Source organism: Oncorhynchus masou, chromosome 22, assembly GCF_036934945.1.
Source record: "Oncorhynchus masou masou isolate Uvic2021 chromosome 22, UVic_Omas_1.1, whole genome shotgun sequence".
In the NCBI taxonomy this organism is placed as follows: Eukaryota; Metazoa; Chordata; class Actinopteri; order Salmoniformes; family Salmonidae; genus Oncorhynchus; species Oncorhynchus masou.
The window spans coordinates 44,379,764-44,406,925 of NC_088233.1; the positions used below are offsets into that span (position 1 = coordinate 44,379,764).

Genomic DNA, 27,162 nt, shown 5'->3' on the forward strand with positions numbered 1-27,162 from the left:
GCGTCTCAGCAGAGTTTTCAGTGATGAAGACTTCGAGATGGCAAAAGAAACTCATCCTGTATACCTATTTGAAGAGATGCCTACATGAAAATCCCTTTCAAGACTGCTGCTTCCTCTCGGACCTGCCGTGATTGAACTTCATCTTCTTCTATTAGGAGAAAGGGAGAGTGGATCTTTTTAGGTGCAAGAGCGGCTGTCTGCAGAAATGCCAGCCAACCTCACCGTCTCAAACAACACCGTGCTAGTTCTGGGTGCCGAAATTAACACTGCACAAACCCGGGACACCGACTATAACTTCCCTGCTCTGATATTCGGAATATTGCTAATTGTGGTCATCATTTGTGGAAATTTGCTTGTGTGCCTTAGCGTGTACAGGGAAAAAGCTTTGAAAACTACAACCAACTACTTCATAGTCAGTCTGGCTGTGGCTGATTTGATGTTGGCAGTTTTGGTTTTGCCACTGTTTATATATGTTGAGGTGAGTAATATGTCTCAAAATGGTATGGTACCTCAGTCAAAGCCATGCATTTTATTAAGATTAAAACAATGTGACTTTATGATGATGATTCATATTAATAATATTAGTAGTAGTGATAGTATTAATCATTATAATAATTTATGATATTCATTCGAAAGGGCCAATTAATTGTGATTGGAAGCTATTTCAAATTAGAGCACATAATGCAACATTGTTTATAATGTAATATAACATCTATCAATCCAAATCACAGATTATGACAGAAAAGACCACATGTTATTAACCAATAATATCAATTGTCATTGATATTATGCATATATAATAGTATGCCATATTTACACAATTGGTTATTGTCTAACAACCTATCATCTCTTGGGGCCAGGTTAATTTACATGTGTTGCAGCTGATGCAAGGGTGAACACTGCACAGAATGGATGATGTGAATGCTGGATAAACACAGTTAGCTCATTAATCCAATGGTTTGCTAAGGCATGTGTGCCTAGATTGCTGCTGTTCTCATTTGGCTTGCAAACACCACTGAGTATTTGAGACATGACATCACCAGATCATACTGAATTTTCAACTTCACAAATATTTATACTATTTCTAAGTATTTCAGAAATAATCAGATACGCTTAGATCTACTGTCTATAAGTCATTACTTATAGGGGCGGCAGGGTAGCCTAGTGGTGAGAGCGTTGAACTAGTTACCGGGAAGGTTGCAAGTTCAAAAACCCTGAGCTGACAAGGTACAAATCTGTCGTTCTGCCCCTGAACAGGCAGTTAACCCACTGTTCCGAGGCTTCATTGAAAATAAGAATTTGTTCTTAACTGACTTGCCTAATTAAATAAAGGTAAAATTAAAAAATGTAAAAATGACTGTGGATTGGCAGAATTTCCCAAACCTGTAACTCAATCTAACGCCAACAACCACACAGCTGTAAGTACACTGTAGGCATGAACTGTATTTGACCCCTCGGGGGATGCGTGGGTTGCCTCTCCACTGATGGGACCAAAACCCCCTGCAGCGAGTCATTGCACGGCTGCATCCCCATCCGTTCTGCCACAGCACATGCCTCAACAATCGCAGCACAATACACACATTTGTCCCAGCAGGCAGTCAACACTGGGCCGGGGAAATGAGGCTGACTAGCGCCTCCTCTCAGCCCCTTCCCCCCTCCCTCAGCCAGACAGCCACTGGTAGCCAAGAGACCCAGCATAGGAACAATGGTTTTTCACTGACAGAACATTCCATTCCCAGGGTCACTGTCCCAAGCATCACACTGGGCACCACTATGGCCCCTTCAAGAGTGCTTGATATAGCAACCAACTGGCCAGTAGGAAAGAGACCATGGATGAGTCGATGGATGAAATTGGGGGGTCCTGTTCTAATTCTTTGAGAATGCATCCATCATGCCTCGCATCCCTCCTTTCCTCCTTTCCTTGGGGGGAGTGCTGATTTAACATGACTGGTGTAAGATACAATTTATGCTTGATCCGGAAATGTGGTCCGGAGACTCCGTACGTTGGGTGTGAAGCAATTGCGGAGCCTCCGAAGTCCAAGTCAAGCGCCATACCGCATTGCAGTGCACAACCCAAATTTTGTAACAATGTGGAGGGCTCCATATAACTCCGCATTGACATGATTGGTTGACGGTAGGTGGGGGCGGTACGTCCTGTATAAACACAAACTCACTTGCTAGACAACTTCCTTCACAACAGCTCTGCTTTGCTCAACGATGAGCAAGACTTTGAATGCCCTGATTTCTGCAGAGGCCACATCGCAGTAAATGCTGTTTGACTAATACAGAAACTAGATTGACCATAAATCGGCCTTATGATGGAATCTTCGCTTTCAGTGATTACTTCAAGGACTTAAAGAAGGAAACTTACAGAATTTTTTTTGTGATCACGTGAAAACATGTGACAACATGTTAAAAGCAACATGCAATAACATAAAACTACACATGTGAAAACATGATCTCGTGAAATAAGCGTGACAACATGGGGATGCAATCTTTCAACATGTGATATCATGAAACTTTCACAAGATCATGTCTTCACATGTGCTCAAATGTTGTCTCGTGTAAAGATCTGATAACATGGGGGATGCAAAATTATAACATGATAAAATTAAACTACACATGACAACATTTGAACATGTGAAAGCCCAGGTACCAAATTCAATTTAAAATGTTTCATTTTAAAAAGCATAATTGACATTAATTCAATTTAAACAGTCATGGTCCCCTGGAGGTTTTGCCTAGTTCCCGGTTTGTTTCAGGGTCGCCCCCAAGGATGTTTTTAGGACTTCTCTGAACATTGTATCATGGTCCCCTGGAGGAGGGGAGGAGACCATGACACAACATCCCAAGAATGTCCTAAAAACATCCCTTGGTGTTGTTTTTGTTTAGTTCCCGAACTAAACAAAAACCTCCAGGGGACCATGACACAAGATCCCAATAACGTCCAATAACGTCCAAAATCTCCAGGGAACCATGACACGTTTCGAGAAGGTAGTAGAAACGTCTTTGGGAATGTTACTGGAACAAAATGGAAACTTGACAAAAAAGCTCCAGGGGACCATGACACATCAACCCAAGAACATAACTGGATGAGCATGTTAGGACGTTTGTAAGATGTTTTCAAGACATTTGTTTTACCAGTCGTCAAGAAATCATGTGATGGTCCCAGATGGTCCTAAACCATGATAAGTAATGCAATGGTCTGGGGAGGTTTAAAGTAAGTGCATGCTGTTCAGCAGAAATAATGTAAAAATCTTTAATCAATGACAATATGATTACATTTGACATGATCACTTAGTACTGACTTGTCAATATGACCCCACCTGGGATTTTAACTCACAGCCTCTGCGATTGGGGTACTCTGATTTTCCTGCTTCCCCACAAAGTCCCTTACACATTCATTAACAACAGTGCCTTCAGAAAGTACTCATACCCCGTGACTTCAAAATGCATGAAAATTATATGTTTTATCACCCATTTACACACAACAGCCCATAATGACAGAGTGAAAACATGTTTTTAGATTTACAGAAATATCTCATTTACATAAGTATTCACAACCCTGAGTCAATACATGTTACAATCACTATGGCAGCGAATACTGATTTGAATCTTTCTGGGTAAGTCTCAAAGAGCTTTGCACAACTGCGTTGTACAATATTTGCACATTATTCTTCAAATAATTATTTAAGCTCTGTCAAGTTGGTTGTTGGTCATTGCTAGAAAGTCATTTTCAAGTCTTAACATAGATTTTTAAGACAATTTAAGTCAAAACTGTAACTAGGCCACTCAGAAACATTCAATGTGGTCTTGGTAAGCAACACCAGTGTATATTTGGCCTTGTGTTTTAGGTTATTGTCCTGCTGAAAAGTGAATTTCAGTGTCTCCCAGTGTCTGTTGAAAAGCAGACAACCAGGTTTTCCTCTAGGATTTTGCCTGTGCTTAGCTCTATTCTGTTTCTTTTTATCCTACAAAAATCCATAGTCCTTGCCAATGACAAGCATACACATAACATGATGCAGACACTCCCATGCTTGAAAATATGAAGAGTGTCACTCAGTGATTTATTTTGTTGGATTTGGCCCAAACATAACGCTTTGTATTCAGGACATAAAGTACATTTCTTTTCCACATTTATTGCAGTTTTACTTTAGTGCCTATTTGTGACGTAACTACAATGTTGTTGATCCATCCTGTTTTCTCTTATTACAGCCATTAAACTTTTTAAGTCACCATTAGGCTCATGGTGAAATCCCTGAGTGGTTTCCTTCCTCTATGGAAACCGAGTTAGGAAGGACACCTTTGTCTTTGTAGTAACTGGGTGTATTGATACACCATCCAAAATGGAATTAAAAGCTTCAGCATGCTCAAAGGAATATTCAAAGTCTACTTCTTGTATTTTTACCCATCTACCAATAGGTACCCTTCTTTGTGAGGCATTGAAAAACCTCCCTGGTCTTTGTGGTTGAATCTGTGTTTGAAATTCACTGCTCAACTGACCTTATGTGGGAGATGAGGTAGTCATTCAAAAATCATGTTAAATACTATTATTGCACATAGTGTGTCTATGCAACTTATTATGTGACATGTTAAGAAAAGTTTAGTCCTGGATTTACAGTATTTATTCGCTTGCCACATCAGAGGGGTTGAACACTTAATGACTCAAGACCTTTTAGCATTTCATTTTTAATTCATTTGTAGAAAATTTGAAAAACATAATTCCACCTTGACATTAATGGGATATTGTGTTCATGCCAGTGGCAAAATCTCAATTCAATATATTTTTAATCCAGACTGTATGTAACACTACAGAATGTGGAAAAAGTCAAGGGGTGTGAATACTTTCTGAAGGCACTGTATAATACATCTCTGCACTTAGCAATTAACAGTCAGTTAATAGTCAGTTAATCTGACTATTCTTTCATCATTGATATAATTTACTTATTTGTAGCAATTTGAGGGTTTTCTGTATTTTTAACCAAGCTAAGATTTAGTTTTAAGTCCAAAGTGTCGGAATACAGGTGAAATCAGTCATTGTCACAGACATGGTGGCGTAGCAGGAAGATCGGAATGCCGTAAACCAAGAGATTCAAATCCCAGGTGAGGACATGTTCAATAATAATTGCTGTATAAATTATGGCTGGGCAGTAAACTGTATTTTACTACATAGCAGTAGGCCTATTGATGCAGATAGGACTGTACTGTGCAGCAGGGCACGAGCAAAGAGCTCAGCTTCAAAATGTTAGTGATCCAATTAGAGATAGGCTACCTGAGCCCTGCCCATACACTAGTTATTGATGAAAAAAGGTCATCTACCTAGAAATCGGCACAATTCCCCGTGTGGCGAAACTAAAGACTGCCATTGAATCTATTGAAAATAAACTGAACAAAAATATAAATTCAAAATGTAATAATTTCAAATATTTTACTGAGTTGAAGTTCATATAAGGAAATTAGTCAATTGAAATAAATGCATTAGTCCCTAATCCATGGATGTCACATGACTGGGAATACAGATATGCATCTGCTGGTCACAGATACCTAAAAAGGGTAGGGGTACACACTGTCGTACATGTCGATACAGAGCATCCCAAACATGCTCAATGGGTGACATGTCTGGTGAGTATGCAGGCCATGGAAGAACTGGAAAATGTTCAGCTTCCAGGAATTGTGTACAGATCCTTGCAACATGGGGTTGTGCATTATGTTGAAACCTGAGGTGATGTCAGCGGATGAATGGCACAACAACAGGCCTCATGACCTGGTCATGCTATCCCTGTGCATTCAAATTGCCATTGATAAAATGCAATTGTGTTCATTGTCCGTAGCATATGCCTGCACATACCATAACCCCACCGCCACCATGGGGCACTCTGTTCACAATGTTGCCATCAGCAAACTGCCCGCCCACAAGACGCTTTGCACGCTGTCTGCCATCTGCCTGGTACAGTTGAAACCAGGATTCATCCTTGAAGAGCACATTTCTCCAACATGCCAGTGGCCATTGAAGGTGAGCATTTGCCCACTAAAGTTGATTATGACGTTAACGAGCACGGAGATGAGCTTCTATGAGACTGTATCTGACAGTTTGTGCAGAAATTCTTCTATTGTGCCAATCCAGTTTCATCAGCTGTCCAGGTGGCTGGTCTCAGACGATTCCGCTGGTGAAGAAACTTGAGACATCTGTGGCATTGTGTTATGCCAACCCTGTTAGGTGGATTGATTATCTTGATAAATGAGAAATGCTCAAAATAGATGAAAATGCAGAGAAAGATTTTTGGTTGAAGTTTGATTGATAAAACAATCTGAAGAGAGAGAGACCCATTAAAACAACTTAGAATTTATTTGTTGCCACCCTATGGTCATGCACTACTCTTATAAATAGCTCTTATTATTCAAAACATAAAATAACATCATACTGTCAAAAATTAGAACAATATTGTGATATATTTTGGACATCGTCCAGCCCTAGTATAAATAATAATACACAATGTAATCATGTATGTCAAAGTGAGTCAAATATGCAATTTGAAAACACTCTAAATTAAACACTGTTTGTGTGTTTTCTAACGACTCATTTTAGTTTGCAGGGCATCACAAAAGTGTGCATGTGAAAATTTGAATCCACATTTGAAAGGTTAGGTTCATAAACATGTGAAAATCCATGTGAAGTTTCATGTGAATTGTCATCACCTGAGAAATATTCAAAAAACGCATGCCTTTACATGATATCACATGAGAATTCATGTAATTTTTCACGTGAAATTCATGTGGTTTTTCCGTAATGGGAATGATGGAAGGAGAAATGTGTTTTTACATGTTATTGGAACAGAGCCACATGTTACACGTTACATGACAGTGAACACATGTCCCCAACCTGGCAGCCAAATCAGAGAGAAAGAAGTTATTAATAACAAGACAATTAAAATATGTGATTAGTATACCATTAAAATCATCTAAATTGTGTCAAGGCCAAAACTTGTCATAACTGACATGTGCTCCACGCCTGCAATTTCCAATCAGCCAGAGGGGCTTCACTCTGCTCAGCTCTATGATAGAGCTGCAGCAGCGCTAATGAGGAAATTGATTTCACACACAGCCAATCTGGTGGGTGCAGAACGCTAGCCAAGGGCGAGACCTTGTGGAAGTCATCAGAGGGCAGGGAGGGGCAAAGGGTAGTCAGTAGACCTTGGCTTTATCTCAATTAATCTTTCCGTGATTCCTTGTATCCTATGTCCTTGCCTCCTTCTCAACCATACCGAAGGAGCATATCGAAGGTCATTACCCTATCACATTCTTTCATGTGTTTTGAGAAAGAGATGAGGAGAAAGGCAGCTTGGAATCAAGGAAATATTGAGAAAGAGACAAACGTTATTTTTAAGTTCAGTGATGTTGCCTGTCTGACCGTGTGTGTTTGCTGCTCTGTTTCAGTTCCAGGGTGGTCTGTGGTCACTGAACATGCATGTCTGCGACGGCCTGATGACAATGGACGTGATGCTGTGTACGGCCTCCATATTCAACCTCTGCGCCATCAGCATCGACAGGTTATCAACCTTTAACTCTCTGTTAACATTCGGTCCGACCTCTCAGGTGGTGGTCAAAGAGCTAACATCAAGTGTAACTTATGACAGAAACAGCCCTGCAATACAAGCATGAGTCGATTCATTGATATCCCCCCCATGATGTTTGAGCTAGGTCAAGTTCACTAAAATAATCTATGGATTCCAATTAACTTTCCTACCCTGTGTCCGAATGTTTGAGCCATTGAATACCAATACTAACATGTTCTCTCCCAAAGCACTTTGCTGGGAGTTGTGCTGGCAGCGTTAGCAGCACAAGGGAGGAGACCCCTGCTGCTTTCGCTATCAGCCCAAGTCATAGGTCATAGTGTCTCCTCAACTAGATCGGATTAGGAAAATAACCATATCTCCAGCAATGACCTGTCATCTCTCTCTTCCCCCATCCTTCCTGAAACCAATCAGTGTTAACGGAAAGCACAAATGACGCAGAGAGAGACAAACTTACAAGACATAAAACCTCAGGATAAAATATGTTTCCATTTGATAAACTAGTAGCATTTGCATGGGAACATTAGCTGATATGATTATCCTTTTCATTGCTCACTGTTACGCCTATCATTGACATTAAGATATATAGGGCCTGTTGAGGTATTTGTTGCCTCTGTGTTGCCTGTAGCCAAGAAAACCTCATTAGCATTCACACAAATGGGAATAATATAATTTTTTAAAATAAATTAATGCCTACTTGTCACGCCCTGGTCTTAGTATTTTGTGTTTTCTTTATTAATTTGGTCAGGCCAGGGTGTGACATGGGTTTATTGAGGTGTGTTTTGTCTTGGGGTTTTGTTAGGTATTGGGTTTGTGGCTTAGTGGGGGTATCTAGCATAGTCTATTGCTGTCTGGAGTGGTTCTCAATCAGAGGCAGGTGTTTATCGTTGTCTCTGATTGGGAACCATATTGAGGCAGCCATATTCTTTGAGTGTTTTGTTGGGTGATTGTCCTTAGTGTCCTTTTGTTCCTGTCTCTGTGTTTGTTGTCACCAGATAGGCTGTTTAGGTTTTCATGTTATGTTTGTTGTTTTGTATTGTTCGTGTTTATTCGTTCATTAAACATGTATGAAAATTACCACGACGCATTTTGGTCCGATCCTTGCTACACCTCTTCGTCAGAGGAGGAGTTAGAAGAAAACCGTAACAGAATCACCCACCACAACAGGACCAAGCGGCGTGGTAAACAGCAGCTGCAGCAAAAGCAGCAGCAGGAGAAGGAATGGACATGGGAGGACGAACTGGACGGTAAAGGACCCTGGGTTCAGCCTGGAGAATATCGCCGCCCCAAGGAAGAACTGAAGGTGACGAAAGCGGATTGGCACTGGTATGAAGAGGCAGCACGGCGACGCGGATGGAAGCCCGAGAGTCAGCCCCAAAAAGTTCTTGGGGGGGGCTCACAGGAAGTATTGCGAAGCCAGGTAGGAGACCTGCGTCAACTTCCTGTGGTTACCTAGAGAGACCGGGCAGGCACCGTGTTATGCTGTGGTGCGCACGGTGTCTCCAGTGCGGGTGCATAGCCCGGTGCGGTATATTCCAGCTCCGCGTATCGACCAGGCTAGATTGAGTGTCGAGCCAAATGCCATGAAGCCGGCTCTATGCATCTGGTCCCCAGTGCGTCTCCTTGGGCCGACTTACATGGCACCAGCCTTGCGCACGGTGTCCCCGGTTCGCCTACATAGCCCAGTGCGGGCTATTCCACCTCGCCGCACTGGCAGAGCGACCGGGAGTATTCAACCAGGTAAGGTTGGGCAGGCTCGGTGCTCAAGAGCTCCAGTGCGCCTGCACGGTCCGGTCTACCCTGTACCACCTCCACACACCAGCCCTCCGGTGGCAGCTCCCCGCACCAGGCTTCCTGTGCGTGTCCTCGGCGCAGTACCACCAGTGCCAGCACCACGCATCAGGCCTACAGTGCGCCCCGCCTCTCCAGCGCAGCCCGAGCCTTCCTCCTCTCCTGCGCTGCCGGAGTCTCCCACCTGTTCATCGCAGCCAGAGCCTTCCTCCTCTACAGCGCTGCTGGAGTCTCCTGCCTGTTCGGCGCAGCCAGAGCTGCCAGCCTGCATGGAGCAGCCTGAGCTGTCAGTCTGCATGGAGCAGCCTGAGCTGCCAGTCTGCATGGAGCAGCCAGAGCTGCCAGTCTGCATGGAGCAGCCAGAGCTGTCGGTCTGCATGGAGCAGCCAGAGCAGTCAGTCTGCATGGAGCAGCCAGAGCTGTCGGTCTGCATGGAGCAGCCAGAGCTGTCAGTCTGCAAGGAGCTGCCAATCTGCAAGGAGCTGCCAATCTGCAAGGAGCTGCCAGAGCTGCCAGTCTGCATGGAGCTGCCAGTCTGCAAGAAGCCGCCAGAGCTGCCAGTCTGCAAGAAGCCGCCAGAGCTGCCAGTCTGCATGGAGCAGCCAGAGCCGTCAGTCAGTATGGAGCAGCCAGAGCCGCCAGTCAGCATGGAGCAGCCAGAGCCGCCAGTCAGCATGGAGCAGCCAGATCCGCCAGTCAGCCAGGATCTGCCAGTAAGCCAGACTCTTCCAGATCCGCCAATCAGCCAGACTCTTCCAGATCCGCCAGTCAGCCAGACTCTTCCAGATCCGCCAGTCAGCCAGACTCTTCCAGATCCGCCAGTCAGCCAGGATCTGCCAGTCAGCCAGACTCTTCCAGATCTGCCAGACAGCCAGACTCTTCCAGATCCGCCAGTCAGCCAGACTCTTCCAGATCTGCCAGTCAGCCAGACTCTTCCAGATCCGCCAGTCAGCCAGACCCTTCCAGATCCGCCAGTCAGACAGTATCTGCCAGAACCGCCAGCCAGCCAGGATCTGCCAGATCCAACCACCTGCCTGAGCTTCCTCTCAGTGCTGAGCTACCCCTCAGTCCCGAGCTTCCCCTCAGTCCCGAGCTACCCCTCAGTCCCGAGCTAACACTTAGTCCCGAGCTGCCTCAGTCCTGAGCTGCCAGACAGTCCAGTGGGGTTCTGGGTGAGGACTACTAATTTGGTCAGGCCAGGGTGTGAAATGGGTTTATTGTGGTGTTTTTTGTCTTGGGGTTTTGTTAGGTATTGGGTTTGTGGCTTAGTGGGGGAATCTAGCATAGTCTATGGCTGTCTGGAGTGGTTCTCAATCAGAGGCAGGTGTTTATCGTTGTCTCTGATTGGGATCCATATTTAGGCAGCCATATTCTTTGAGTGTTTTGTTGGGTGATTGTCCTTAGTGTCCTTTTGTTCCTGTCTCTGTGTTTGTTGTCACCAGATAGGCTGTTTAGGTTTTCACGTTACGTTTGTTGTTTTGTATTGTTCGTGTTTATTCGTTCATTAAACATGTATGAAAATTACCACGCCGCATTTTGGTCCGATCCTTGCTACACCTCTTCGTCAGAGGAGGAGTTAGAAGAAAACCGTAACAGAATCACCCACCACAACAGGACCAAGAGGCGTGGTAAACAGCAGCTGCAGCAAAAGCAGCAGCAGGAGAAGGAATGGACATGGGAGGACGAACTGGACGGTAAAGGACCCTGGGTTCAGCCTGGAGAATATCGCCGCCCCAAGGAAGAACTGGAGGCGAAGAAAGCGGAGAGGCGCTGGTATGAAGAGGCAGCACGGCGACGCGGATGGAAGCCCGAGAGTCAGCCCCAAAAATGTCTTGGGGGGAGGGGCTCACAGGAAGTATTGCGAAGCCAGGTAGGAGACCTGCGTCAACTTCCTGTGGTTACCTAGAGAGACCGGGCAGGCACCGTGTTATGCTGTGGTGCGCACGGTGTCTCCAGTGCGGGTGCATAGCCCGGTGCGGTATATTCCAGCTCCGCGTATCGACCAGGCTAGATTGAGTGTCGAGCCAAATGCCATGAAGCCGGCTCTATGCATCTGGTCCCCAGTGCGTCTCCTTGGGCCGACTTACATGGCACCAGCCTTGCGCACGGTGTCCCCGGTTCGCCTACATAGCCCAGTGCGGGCTATTCCACCTCGCCGCACTGGCAGAGCGACCGGGAGTATTCAACCAGGTAAGGTTGGGCAGGCTCGGTGCTCAAGAGCTCCAGTGCGCCTGCACGGTCCGGTCTACCCTGTACCACCTCCACACACCAGCCCTCCGGTGGCAGCTCCCCGCACCAGGCTTCCTGTGCGTGTCCTCGGCGCAGTACCACCAGTGCCAGCACCACGCATCAGGCCTACAGTGCGCCCCGCCTCTCCAGCGCAGCCCGAGCCTTCCTCCTCTCCTGCGCTGCCGGAGTCTCCCGCCTGTTCAGCGCTGCCAGAGCCTTCCTCCTCTCCTGCGCTGCCGGAGTCTCCAACCTGTTCATCGCAGCCAGAGCCTTCCTCCTCTACAGCGCTGCTGGAGTCTCCTGCCTGTTCGGCGCAGCCAGGGCTGCCAGCCTGCATGGAGCAGCCTGAGCTGTCAGTCTGCATGGAGCAGCCTGAGCTGCCAGTCTGCATGGAGCAGCCAGAGCTGCCAGTCTGCATGGAGCAGCCAGAGCTGTCGGTCTGCATGGAGCAGCCAGAGCAGTCAGTCTGCATGGAGCAGCCAGAGCTGTCGGTCTGCATGGAGCAGCCAGAGCAGTCAGTATGCATGGAGCAGCCAGAGCTGTCAGTCTGCAAGGAGCTGCCAGTCTGCAAGGAGCTGCCAGTCTGCAAGGAGCTGCCAGTCTGCATGGAGCTGCCAGAGCTGCCAGAGCTGCCAGTCTGCAAGAAGCCGCCAGAGCTGCCAGTCTGCAAGAAGCCGCCAGAGCTGCCAGTCTGCAAGAAGCCGCCAGAGCTGCCAGTCAGTAAGGAGCAGCCAGAGCCGCCAGTCAGCATGGAGCAGCCAGAGCTGCCAGTCAGCATGGAGCAGCCAGATCCGTCAGTCTGCCAGATCCGCCAGTCAGCCTGACTCTTCCAGATCTGCCAGTCAGCCAGACTCTTCCAGATCTGCCAGTCAGCCAGACTCTACCAGATCCGCCAGTCAGCCAGACTCTTCCAGATCCGCCAGTCAGCCAGACTCTTCCAGATCCGCCAGTCAGCCAGACTCTTCCAGATCCACCAGTCAGCCAGACTCTTCCACATCCGCCAGTCAGCCAGACTCTTCCAGATCCGCCAGTCAGCCAGACTCTTCCAGATCCGCCAGTCAGCCAGGATCTGCCAGTCAGCCAGACTCTTCCAGATCTGTCAGTCAGCCAGACTCTTCCAGATCCGCCAGTCAGCCAGACCCTTCCAGATCCTCCAGTCAGCCAGGATCTGCCAGAACCGCCAGCCAGCCAGGATCTGCCAGATCCAACCACCTGCCTGAGCTTCCTCTCAGTGCTGAGCTTCCTCTCAGTGCTGAGCTTCCCCTCAGTTCCGAGCTACCCCTCAGTCCCTAGCATCCCCTCAGTCCCGAGCTACCCCTCAGTCCCGAGCTACCCCTTAGTCCCGAGCTGCCTCACTCCCGAGCTGCCCCTCAGTCCCGAGCTGCCCCTCAGTCCAGTGGGGTTCTTGGTGAGGACTACTAGGCCTTGGTCGGCGGCGAGGGTGGACTATCCAAGGACGCGAGGATGATGGACTAAGACTTTGATAGAGTGGGGTCCACGTCCCGCGCCGAAGCCGCCACCATGGACAGACGCCCACCCGGACCCTTCCCTATGGTTTTTGGTGTGAGTCCGGGAGTCCGCACTTTGGGGGGGTTCTGTCACGCCCTGGTCTTAGTATTTTGTGTTTTCTTTATTAATTTGGTCAGGCCAGGGTGTGACATGGGTTTATTGTGGTGTGTTTTGTCTTGGGGTTTTGTTAGGTATTGGGTTTGTGGCTTCGTGGGGGTATCTAGCATAGTCTATGGCTGTCTGGAGTGGTTCTCTATCAGAGGCAGGTGTTTATCATTGTCTCTGATTGGGAACCATATTTAGGCAGCCATATTCTTTGAGTGTTTTGTTGGGTGATTGTCCTTAGTGTCCTTTTGTTCCTGTCTCTGTGTTTGTTGTCACCAGATAGGCTGTTTAGGTTGTCACATTACGTTTGTTGTTTTGTATTGTTCGTGTTTATTTGTTCATTAAACATGTATGAAAATTACCACGCCGCATTTTGGTCCGATCCTTGCTACACCTCTTCGTCAGAGGAGGAGTTAGAAGAAAACCGTAACACTATCAAAGGATCCAAACACATGCCCCTTTCCATAAAAGACTGACCAGGTGAATTCAGGTGAAGGCTATGATCCCTTATTGATGTCCACTTCAATCAGTGTAGATGAAGAGGAGGAGACAGGCTAAAGAAGGATTTTTAAGCCTTGAGACCAATGACACATTGGTTTTGTATGTGTGCTATTAGGAGGGTGAATGGGCAAGACAAATGATTTAAGTGCCTTTGAACGGCTAATGGTAGTAGGTGCCAGGCGCACCAGTTTGACAGTTTGAGTGTCAAGAACTGCAACGCTGCTGGGGTTTTCACGCTCAACAGTGTCCCGTGTGCATCAAGAATGGTCCACCACCCAAAGGACATCCAGCCAACTTGAGACAAATGTGGGAAGCATTGGAGTCAACATGGGCCAGCATCCCTGTGGAACACTTTTGACACCTTGTAGAGTCCATGTCCCGAAGAATTGAGGCTGTTCTGAAGGTGTTCCTAATGTTTTTTGCACTCAGTGTACATAATATATTTGTGTCAAAGGTAATGTACTAGAACACATGTATCAAATGCATTCCACAGAAGGCAGAGTGTCTGTTTTCGGTCCTCCCTTGTACTTGATTGATGAGTTAAGGTTGCTGATTAGTTAAAAACTTCCCTCACCTGGTTGTACAGGTCTTAATTGGACACAAATTGAAAGGGAAAAACCGCAGACACCCTGCCCTCAATGGAATGAGTTTGACACCCCTGTACTATATAAACAAAAATATAAACGCACCATGGAAAGTGTTGGTCCCATGTTTCATGAACTGAAATAAAAGATTACAGAAATGTTCCATATGCACCAAAAATATTATTTATCTCAAATTGTGTGCACACATTAGTTTTCATCCCTGTTAGTGAGCATTTCTCCTTTGCCAAACAGCATGATCATTACACAGGTACACCTTGTGCTGGGGACAATAAAAGGCCACTCTAAAATGTGCAGTTTTGTCACACAACACAGTGCACAGATGTTCTGAGGGAGCGTGACATTGACATGCTGACTAGGAATGTCCACCGAGCTGTTGCCAGAGAATGTCATGTTCATTTATCTATCCGTAAGCCATCTCCGTTGTTTTCGATAATTTAGCAGTAGCTCCAACCGGCCTCACAACCGCAGACCATGTGTAACCATGCCAGCCCAGGCCCTACACATCCTGCTTCTTCAGCTGCGGGATCGTCTGAAACCAGCCAACCAGACAGCTCGTGAAACTGAGGAGTACTTTCGTCTGTAATAGAGACCAGCCCTAAAAACTCATTATGATTGGCTGGTCCTCCCAGGCCTCCCCATGGCTGTGCCCCTGCTCAGCTATGTCAAATTCATAGATTAAGGCATAATGAATTAATTTTAGTTGACTGATTTCCTTCTATGAAATGAAACTCAGTAAAATCTTTGAAATTGTTGCTTGGTGCATTTATATTTTTGTTTAGTATATAATGATAGATCAAAGGAAATCATTAATGAATGTCTCTCTTCTACAAAGTGAAAACATAGTGAATACAGCTCCTCTCAATCTTTTCTCTGGTTGATATGATTAATTCAGGTTCATCGCTGTCTCCATTCCACTCAACTACAACCTTAAGCATGTTGATCAGAGACAGATCTTCCTGCTCTCCGCCACGTGGATCCTGGCCTTGGCAGTGGCCTCACCCGTCATGTTTGGCATCCAAAACGTCCCGCAGCGGGACTCTACAGAGTGTAAACTGGAGGACGACAACTTCGTGGTCTACTCCTCTGTCTGCTCTTTCTTCATTCCCTGTCCCATCATGCTCCTCCTCTACTGCGGCATGTTCCGGGGATTAAGGAGGTGGGAGGAGGCACGCAAGGCCAAGCTGAGGAGCAGCATCCTGGTCTGTAGGAAGTTCCAGGACGCAACTGCCTCCCTGCCCCCGCTGGACTCCTTGCCTCCTCCTCTACCCCCCATTATCAAGAGGAAGGAGCTCACAGACATGAAGCCAGAGCTAAAGGATATTAATCTGGAAGAGCTGGACCCTTACCCCCTAGAGTCTCCAGACGGCCCCTATAATAACTCCTCACCAGACACACCAGACCGCCCCTATAACAACTCGTTAACAACTACAGAGTACAAGGACGGCCCTGTGCCCACTGTGGTGGCCTACTCTAACATTAGGTACAACCTCCACCCCCAAACCGACCCTCACCAGAAGAAGAGGGCCAAGATTAATTGCCGAGAGAGGAAGGCCATGAAGGTGCTTCCTGTCGTTGTGGGTGAGTTGGATCATTTTTGTTCTCTTATCTGTTTGGTTGGCACTTTGCACTTGTTCTATTATGGTAACACTGTTGGTTGTGCACTGATGCAACTGTTAATGTAACTGTTGTAATAACTAAATGTACTCTGAACAAACAAAGCCACACAACAACCGCAAAATATTAATTGTAAATATGTTCATGGTCAATCTTCTGTGCATTGTGCGGTCTGAGTCATCACCAAGAGAACTAGCCAGATGATTCCGACCCTACTGTTACGCTTGTTTACACTGAGCTGCACTGGGGTCGGAACGCCATTATGGTTATATTAAGATACCACAAAGCAGGCGCGAGATATGGGTCGAGAGAAGTACACTACATGACCAAAAGTATGTGGACACCTTCTTGTCGAACACCAAAATCATGGTCATTAATATGGAGTTGGTCTGCCTTTGCTGCTGTAACAGCCTCCACTCTTCTGGGTAGGCTTTCCACTAGATGTTTGAACATTGCTGCAGTGACTTGCTTCCATTCAGCCACAAGAGTATTAGTGAAGTCGGACACTGATGTTGGATGATTATGTCTGGCTCACAGACAGCATTCCAATTAATCCCAAAGATGTATGATTGAGTTAAGGTCATGGCTCTGTGCAGGCCAGTCAAGTTCTTCCACACTGATCTCGACAAACCTCGCTTTGTGCATTGTCATACTGAAACAGGAAAGGGCCTTCCCCAAACTTTTGCCACAAAGTTGGAAGCACAGAATTGTCTAGAATGTCATTGTATGCTGTAGCATTAAGATGTCCCTTCATTGGAACTAAGGGGCCTAGCCCAAACCACAAAAAACAGTCCCAGACCATTATACCTCCTCCACCAAACTTTACAGTCGGCACTATGCATTTGAGCAGGTAGCGTTCTCCTGGCATCCTCCAAACCCAGATTAGTCCGTTGGACTGCCAGATGGTGAAGAGTGATTCATCACTCCAGAAAACACATTCCACTGAAAGTCCAATGGCTGTGAGCTTTACGGCCCTCCAGCCGATGCTTGGCATTGTGTATGGTGATCTTAGGCTTCTGTGAGGCTGTTCGGCCATGGAAACCAATTTCATGAAGCTACCGGCGAACAGTTCTTGTGCTGACGTGGCTTCCAGAGGCAGTTTAGAACTCAGTAGTGAGTGTTGCAACAGAGGACTGATGATTTTAACGCGCTACAAGCTTCAGCACTCAATGGTCCCCGTGAAAAGGGTATATTTCCAGAATTTTGTTTTGTATTTCTGCCTTCTTCATGTAAGTTTAGAAAAGTTAAAATGTGGGGTACAGTGGCATATCCCATCCCGGCATTGAGGTACAGTTGAAATCGGAAGTTTACATACACCTTAGCCAAATACATTTAAACTCAGTTTTTCACAATTCCTGACATTTCATCCTAGTAAGAATTCCCTGTCTTAGGTCTGTTAGGATCACCACTTTATTTTAAGAATGTCAGAATAATAGTAGAGAGAATGATTTATTTCAGATTTATTTATTTTATCACATTCTCAGTGGGTCAGAAGTTTACATACACTCAATTAGTATTTGGAGCATTGCCTTTAAATTGTTTAAATTAGGTCAAACATTTCAGGTAGCCTTCCACAAGCTTACCACAATAAGTTGGGTGAATTTTGGCCCATTCCTCCTGACAGAGCTGGTGTAACTGAGTCAGGTTTGTAGGCCTCCTTGCTCGCGCACTTTCTCAGTTCTGCCCACACATTTTCTATGGGATTGAGGTCAGGGCTTTGTGATGGCCACTCCAATACCTAGACTTTGTTGTCCTTAAGCCATTTCGCCACAACTTTGGAAGTATGCTTGGGGTCGTTGTCCATTTGGAAGACCCATTTCCACATAATTTTCCTGACACATGATGCCATCTATTTTGCACCAGTCGCTCCTGCAGCAAAGCACCCCCACAACATGATGCTGCCACCCCCGTGCTTCACGGTTGGGATGGTGTTCTTCGGCTTGCAAGCCTCCCCCTTTTTCCTCCAAACATAACGATGGTCATTATGGCCAAACAGTTCTATTTTTGTTTCATCAGACCAGAGGACATTTCTCCAAAAAGTACAATCTTTGTCCCCATGTATATTTGCAAACCGTAGTCTGGTTTTTTTTATGGTGGTTTTGGAGCAGTGGCTTCTTCCTTGTTGAGCAGCCTTTCAGGTTACGTTGATATAGGACTCGTTTTACTGTGGATATAGATAATTTTGTACATGTTTCCTCCAGCATCTTCACAGGGTCCTTTGCTGTTGTTCTGGGATTGATTTGCACTTTTCGCAAGTATGTTCATCTCTAGGAGCCAGAATGCGTCTCTTCCTGAGCGGTACGACAGCTGCATGGTCCCATGGTGTTCATACTTGTGTACTATTGTTTGTACAGATGAACGTGGTACATTCAGGCGGTTGGAAATTTCCCCCAAGGATGAACATGTGGAGGTCTTACATTTTTTTCTTCTGAGGTCTTGGCTGATTTCTTTTGATTTTCCCATGATGTCAAGCAAAGAGGCACTGAGTTTGAAGGTAGGCCTTGGAAAACATCCACAGGTACACCTCCAATTGACTAAAATTATGTCAATTAGCCTATCAGAAGCTTCTAAAGCCATGACAGTTACATCTTTCTTACGTCTAAATAAACAGGGTCATTATTGGGCCTAACAAGTCATTATAATACCATTTAGCGAATACTGGCTAATTAACTTAAACAGAATCCTTTATCCAATCATCATGTAAGGTTTATCTGTGCCCTTAAGACCTAGAAATGATGTTATCCCTACAGCATCACCATTTTGTTGGTAGAGTGTTCAGCCTTCTGACTGGGAGTATGGAACCATAAATACACCAGAGCAAAGATACTTGTACAGGATAATGTATTATCAAAATTGAATGACAATTATCCGGGGCATGGCCATTTCTAGCATTTCACACAGTTTCATGCCTGTACCCTGTGAGAACTTGTGCAACTGCTTTAAGCCAGAGAGCCAATCCTGTAGTCTGTTCCAGTAGACAACCCCCCCCCCCACACACACACACACACACACAACCCCACAGGGTACAGGCAGAGGGCATGACAGGAAATTATTCTGGATGATCCTTCCCTTCCCCATGCCAGAATCATCCATACTGCAGAGTCTTACACTAAAGGAACAGCACACACACACACACACACACACACACATATATATAAATACTGAGCAAAATGTCTACTAGGGCAGATGGAGAACAAGGGAAAGGGGGAGAAAGATAAGGGGGGAGGAGAGGGGAGAAAGAGAGAGAAACACTCAAAGTGACCTCGATCAGCCTTGTTTCCTTGTGCCATCTTTGAGTCCATCTGTCCTGGAATGGTGTGGATTAATGGAGTTGGTGTATTTATTGAAAAGGCAGAACTGAAGCATGGCCTATATACTATGGCATTTGAAGATAAAACCCGGTGTTCAAGAAAGTCAATTAAATAGATCTGACATACAGGTTGATCATATCTAAATCATGCGACAAACAGAAGAAGTCGTCCAGACCAAGGTTTCCTCAAAGTGGGATCAGTGGCGGTACTGCATTTCATTTCATATTTTTTATGAATATTACTAACAGATGAAATTACTTTCAACCAACGGATCCATGAAATACGTTTCAAGGGTTTCATACAATACAGTGTAACATTATTCATCTACAATTTTGATGGGAGACTGTTACAGAGGAGCGTAAATGTTTTTTTTTAGGCAGAATCATGTTGTTGAATTGTATTTAATTGTTGTACGTTTTAATTCTGTAAGGTATTGATTGTTGCTGCCTTCTTGAAAAAGAGATTCTGGATCTCAATGGGCTTTTCCTGGTTAAATAAATGTTAAATAAAAATGTCTAAATTATGTTCTTAACCCTGGGCCTGGTTGGCTCACAGGGATATTGGTATCCACACTACTCAATTATCAGTTTTTCAACTCAAAACTAATACCCCAAAATGTTATATATATATATATATATATATATATATATATATATATATATATATATATATATATATATATATATATATATATATATATATATATATATACAGTACCAGTCAAAAGTTTGGACACACCTACTCATTCATGTTTTTTCTTTATTTTTTACTATTTTCTACATTGATGAATATTAGTGTTAGACATCAAAACTATGAAATAATGCATATGGAATCATGTAGTATTCAAACAAAAAAGTGTTAAAAACAAATCCAAAATATATTTTGCACACTTTTGGCATTCTCTCAACCAGCTGAACTACTCACCTGTAATGCATTTCAATTAACAGATGTGCCTTGTTAAAAGTTAATTTGTGGAAATTCTTTCCTTCCTAATGCATTTGAGCCAATAATTTTTGTGACAAAGTAGAGGTGGTATACAGAAGATTGTCCTATTTGGTAAAAGACCAAGTCCATGTTATATTGAAACTGGCTCTCATGAGGACCGCCACAGGAAAGGAAAACCTGCTGTAGAGGATTAGTTCCTTGGAGTTAACTGCACCTCAGATTGCAGCCCAATTAAATGCTTCACACAGTTCAAGTAGCAGACACATCTCAACATCAACTGTTCAGAGGAGACTGTGTGAATCAGGATTTCATGGTTGATTTGCTGCAAAGAATCCACTACGAAAGGACACCAATAAGAAGAAGAGACTTGCTTGAGCCAAAAAACACGAGCAATAGACATTAGATGGGTGGAAATCTGTCCTTTGGTCTGATGAGTCCAAATGTGAGATTTTTGGTTCCAACTGCCATGTCTTTGTGAGACGCAGAGTATGTGAACCGTGAAGCATGGAGGAGGAGGTATGATGTGTGGAGGTGCTTTGCCTGTGACACTGTCAGTGATTTATTTAGAATTCAAGGCACAATAACCAGCATGGCTACCACAGAATTCTGCAGCGATACGCAATCCCATCTGGTTTGCGCTTAGGGGACTATCATTTGTTTTTTTATCAGGACAATTATCCAAAACACACCTCTAGGCTGTGTAAGGGCTCTTTGACCAATAAGGAGAGTGATGGAGTTCTGCATCAGATGACCTGACCTTCGCAATCACTTGACCTCAACCCAATTGAGATGGTTTTGGATGCGTGTGACCCCAGAGTGAAGGAAAAGCAGCCAAGAAGTGCTCAGCATATGTGGGAACTCCTTCAAGACTGCTGGAAAAGCATTCCAGGTTTTTTATTTAATTTATTTAACTAGGCAAGTCAGTTAAGAACAAATTCTTATTTACCCAGACAATTATTTACAATAACCCCGACAACGCTGAGCCAATTGTGCGCCGCCCTATGGCACTCCCAATCATAGCCGGTTGTGATACAGCCTTGATTTGAACCAGTGCCTCCAGCACTGAGATAGAGTGCCATTTACCGCTGCGCCACAGGTGAAGCTGGTTGAGAGAATGCCAAGAGTGTGAAAAACTGTCAACAAGGCAAAGGGTGGCTACTTTCAAGAATCTCAAATTTAAAATATATTTTGATTTGTGTTATAGCACATTTTTGGTTACTACATGATTCCATATGTGTTATTTCATAGTTTTGATGTCTTTACTACCATTCTACAATGTAGAAAATATTAAAAGAAAGAAAGATCAAGTAGGTGTGTCCAAACTTTGGACTTCTACTGTATATATACATAAACGCACTGTAATTTAAGCTTTAAAACTGCAAAGTTTTCTCTCTGCCTCACAGCAAAATGTGTATAATTGCAGGATATTAGCTTTAAAGCAGCAACAACAAAACATCTCTTTGCCCAGTGACAAAATGTGTAGAATTGCAAGATATTAGCTTGAAAATGGCAACATTTTCTCTCCAATGCCAAGAGGCGGGCCTTTTAAATGTTCTCTCCCAGGACCTGAGATTTGGTTCGTCCAGTCTTGCACTGTAGACGTCATAGTAAAACTCCTTGTAGACCATTTGTATTACACTCAAGTTGTTTTCTGTCTATGAGGGGGTCCCTGATGAATTTGCAATCACAAACGGGGTCCCCGGAACCAAACAGTTTGAGAACCCCTGATGTAGACTGCAAAGAGTTATGTGGGTAAAATACAGTGCCTTGCGAAAGTATTCGGCCCCCTTGAACTTTGCGACCTTTTGCCACATTTCAGGCTTCAAACATAAAGATATAAAACTGTATTTTTTTGTGAAGAATCAACAACAAGTGGGACACAATCATGAAGTGGAACGACAATTATTGAATATTTCAAATTTTTTTAACAAATCAAAAACTGAAAAATTGGGCGTGCAAAATTATTCAGCCACTTTACTTTCAGTGCAGCAAACTCTCTCCAGAAGTTCAGTGAGGATCTCTGAATGATCCAATGTTGACCTAAATGACTAATGATGATAAATACAATCCACCTGTGTGTAATCAAGTCTCCGTATAAATGCACCTGCACTGTGATAGTCTCAGAGGTCCGTTAAAAGCGCAGAGAGCATCATGAAGAACAAGGAACACACCAGGCAGGTCCGAGATACTGTTGTGAAGAAGTTTAAAGCCGGATTTGGATACAAAAAGATTTCCCAAGCTTTAAACATCCCAAGGAGCACTGTGCAAGCGATAATATTGAAATGGAAGGAGTATCAGACCACTGCAAATCTACCAAGACCTGGCCGTCCCTCTAAACTTTCAGCTCATACAAGGAGAAGACTGATCAGAGATACAGCCAAGAGGCCCATGATCACTCTGGATGAACTGCAGAGATCTACAGCTGAGGTGGGAGACTCTGTCCATAGGACAACAATCAGTCGTATATTGCACAAATCTGGCCTTTATGGAAGAGTGGCAAGAAGAAAGCCATTTCTTAAAGATATCCATAAAAAATGTTGTTTAAAGTTTGCCACAAGCCACCTGGGAGACACACCAAACATGTGGAAGAAGGTGCTCTGGTCAGATTAAACCAAAATTTAACTTTTTGGCAACAATGCAAAACGTTATGTTTGGCGTAAAAGCAACACAGCGCATCACCCTGAACACACCATACCCACTGTCAAACATGGTGGTGGCAGCATCATGGTTTGGGCCTGCTTTTCTTCAGCAGGGACAGGGAAGATGGTTAAAATTGATGGGAAGATGGATGGAGCCAAATACAGGACCATTCTGGAAGAAAACCTGATGGAGTCTGCAAAAGACCTGAGACTGGGACGGAGATTTGTCTTCCAACAAGACAATGATCCAAAACATAAAGCAAAATCTACAATGGAATGGTTCAAAAATAAACATATCCAGGTGTTAGAATGGCCAAGTCAAAGTCCAGACCTGAATCCAATCGAGAATCTGTGGAAAGAACTGAAAACTGCTGTTCACAAATGCTCTCCATCCAACCTTACTGAGCTCGAGCTGTTTTGCAAGGAGGAATGGGAAAACATTTCAGTCTCTTGATGTGCAAAACTGATAGAGACATACCCCAAGCAACTTACAGCTGTCATCGCAGCAAAAGGTGGCGCTACAAAGTATTAACTTAAGGGGGCTGAATAATTTTGCACGCCCAATTTTTCAGTTTTTGATTTGTTAAAAAAGTTTGAAATATCCAATAAATGTCGTTCCACTTCATGATTGTGTCCCACTTGTTGTTGATTCTTCACAAAAAATTACAGTTTTATATCTTTATGTTTGAAGCCTGAAATGTGGCAAAAGTTCGCAAAGTTCAAGGGGGCCGAATACTTTCGCAAGGCACTGTACTTATACATGCCTCAAAGTTAGGGGGTGTCTGACAATAAGGGACTCTCCTTTGAGAGACGACACCATTCCAACCAGCCTCACTCAATCCTCATATCCCTCCCTTTATTTAATAGTCAAATCAAATTGCATGTCACATGCGCCGAATACAACAGATGTAGATCTTACAGTGAAATGCTTACTTACAAGCCCTTAATTAACCAACAATGCTGTTTTAAGAAAGATAAGTGTTGATAATTGATAAGTAAATGTTTTCTTTATTTTTATAATTAAAGAGCAGCAATAAGATTACAGTAGCCTCACTACTGTATATACAAGAGGTACGGGCACAGAGTCAATGTGCGGGGGCACAGGTTAGTCGAGGTAATTGAGTTAAGGTAATTCAAGGTAACTGTATATGTAGGTATATGTATATGTAGGTAGAGTTAAAGTGACTATGCATAGATAATAAATAGAGAATATCAGCAGTGTAAAAGAGGGGGGGCAATGCAAATAGTCTGGGTAGCCATTTGATTAGCTGTTCAAGAGTCTTATGGCTTGGGGGTAGAAGCTGTTAAGAAGCCTTTTGGACCTAGACTAGGTGCCCCGGTACCCTTTGACGTGCGGTATTAGAGAGAACAGTCTATGACTAGGGTGGCTGGAGTCTTTGGCATTTTGTAGGGTCTTCCTCTGCACTATAAGGAATAGAGTGACATCTGGGACCCAACCCAGACCTACCCAGCATGCAACAGTTAGTGTCTATCTATCTATCACTCATCCTAATGTTCATTCTAGATATTAATAGAAATCCCATCAGCATTTCTGAATTATTCAGCCAAGCAGGGGGCTAGGCAGGGAAGCTGCCTGGCAGGTGTACTTCTTTACATACAAACATAATTCGATCTGGCACAGTTCTATCAAGCTTAACTGATGGATCTCTATCTGAAGTATTCCTTGTGCGTTTTGCTCATGTATGAGCAATTGGTTCATGTATGGGCAAGTGTATTATTTTAAATGCCGTTTGTCAATTTACAATACAGAATGGGGCTGACTTCCCCCTACTGTATATCCACCATTAGCATAGTTCTAACAACCCTTGCTATCCCTCTGATATGGAAATGACCTGTTGTAAGTATTTCTGTAAATAGCACTGTTTTACCTACAGTATATCATTAGGATATGATCACACTTCATGATGCAGATGTAATTTAGGCTCAGTGGAAGAAAAGAAAACGTAATCCTATCAGCAGGGTCTCTTCAGACTTCTTCAATCTGAAATACAGCCATCTGAATGGAGCCCTAAGAGGGTAAACTGTATTTATAGGGCCCAATCTTTGATTTTGATTGCGTTTGACTTATTGCTAGCTAGATCTATTCCCACTCGCCACTCAATGATGTCCTCAAAGTAAGACTCATGATATATTTAGCAATTCCAGTTTTATTAAATTTGTTTTGAGTCCCAAATGGCACCCCATTTCCTATAAATTGCACTACTTTTTACCATGGGCCCCGGTCAAAAGTGGTGCATTGTAAAGGGAATAGGGTGCCATTTGAGACTGAATGTGATCTTATTTTGAGCCAATTTGCTACAGCAGGAGAATAATCTGGCAGCAACAGGAAATGTTAATTGTTATGTGGATTATAATATTACTGGACATTTTTGTAGGGGAAAATCAAGTTTGAAATTTCTAAGTGGAAATTACACATTTCAGAAGCATTTTTAAACCTCAAATGCACTACACGTTTAAAATGTTCTGCATTGCAGGAAAGTTAAGATCCTACATATGTAGTAATAAAGAGTTTCAAGCCTGTGTCGGCCTGACATATTATCATTTCATAAATGAGAGAAGTCTCAGGGGTGTCATTTTACTGCTATCTCTGTGGTTTACGATTTCTTAAGCAGAAATCTAAAGAGCCTCAGTATAAACCTCCCACTTTGTGGTGTGTGTGTGTGTGTGTGTGTGTGTGTGTGTGTGTGTGTGTGTGTGTGTGTGTGTGTGTGTGTGTGTGTGTGTGTGTGTGTGTGTGTGTGTGTGTGTGTGTGTGTGTGTGTGTGTGTGTGTGTGTGTACCGTGTACCGTGTACCTATGTTCCTACGTTTGTGAGTACCGCGTACCTGTTTTCCTACGTGTGTGTGTACCTTGTGTGTCTGCTTGTGTATGTGCCTGACTGCCTGTATGTGTGTGTCTATTCCATCCCAGGTGCCTTCCTGTTCTGCTGGACCCCGTTCTTCGTGGTCCACACCATGCGGGCCCTGTGTGCCACCTGTTACATCCCCCCATGGCTGATGAGCATCGTCACCTGGCTGGGCTACGTCAACAGCGCCCTCAACCCCATCATCTACACAGTTTTCAACACAGAGTTCAGGAACTACTTCAATAAATTCCTCCACAGCTGCTGTATATACCAATAGACAAGATGAGCACAACTAGCCTGGTCCCAGATTTGTCATCATGACAAGGAACTCCTATGGTCATTGTCATTTCTATTGTCGTTGTAACTCCAATGGTCATTGACAACACAGCAAAAACAGATCTGGGACCAGGCTGAGGCACCACCGCTGATGAATGGACAAAAAAGCACAATGAACAATACCATTGTAAGATGTTACAATATCAAATTTGTGCTTTGCTGTACAGAAAATCTTGCGATTGCATATTTTTCTCCCACTTGGGATTTTATTTTTTTCTGTTGATAAATGCTTGTGATTTATCCTATTGTGACAGCAATGTTGTTTGTCAGCTTGCCATATGTTGTTTCCATGTTTTATGTGGAAAGCTTTGTGATAAGGAATTGCATTGAATCCCTCCAACTAAAAAAGGTGCTAAGAAATACCAGCAAGGCATCAATTTCTTAGATTATTAGTGGTAATTAAATTGTATCTTTGAGATGACTTATTTTTCTCACTTAAATTAGGACTTCTGTCCCTAAACTGTGTGGACATTAAGGACCGGGGTTAGAACACTGCGTCATTGACAAAAATAAAAATAAAACACTTCTCCACACAACCATGATTATACTGCAAATCCTAATCCAACTCCTGACTGAGTCTGATAAAGATCCCCACGACAAAATTAAACCTCTTTCAAAAATATCCCTCTCGCCCATACGGAAATTGAGGCTTTTGACAAACGGACAAAGTGATTAAAAAAAGGGCTAAATAACAAATACAGTTTCCTCTCTGTTGCCTAGCAGCACAAATCATGTATCCAATACAAGAAAAGAAAAAAAACAACAAGAGTTTCATGGTTCAAATCCAAGGAGAAAGCTTTAAGAGGGAGGATGAAATATGATGGAGCAATTTCAGGCACCGTCTGCTTGCAATGTGACAAGTATTGACAGAGTAAATTACATTCGCAAACTTCTCCCCCAGGATGATTGGTCCATCAGCCACAGGTGGGGGACAGAGGTTAGCCTAGCAACAACAACAGGTGGAGAAAGAATTAAAAACAGTAGACCTATTTCAAATCAGGGCAGGGAAAACTAGCTCTGCAGCATTTATGAGCTAACATAAATGTCAAATGCAATTCAGGGCATTTAGAGGAGTGACTGGAAATGGTAATCACCCTGTGTATCTATGACTCAGATTACACAATAGGTGTGTGAGTTGGA

General features: G+C 44.1%; 1 protein-coding gene across 1 annotated transcript; it reads left to right on the top strand.

The window, feature by feature from the left end:
* Positions 1-25,963, top strand: LOC135508851 (D(4) dopamine receptor-like). Its single transcript, XM_064929056.1, has 4 exons — positions 1-478; positions 7,435-7,547; positions 15,204-15,889; positions 25,752-25,963. Exons 1-4 carry the CDS (start codon positions 206-208, stop codon positions 25,961-25,963), a joined length of 1,284 nt encoding a protein of 427 aa, XP_064785128.1. The 5' UTR covers positions 1-205.
* The last annotated feature ends 1,199 nt before the right edge of the window (positions 25,964-27,162 follow it).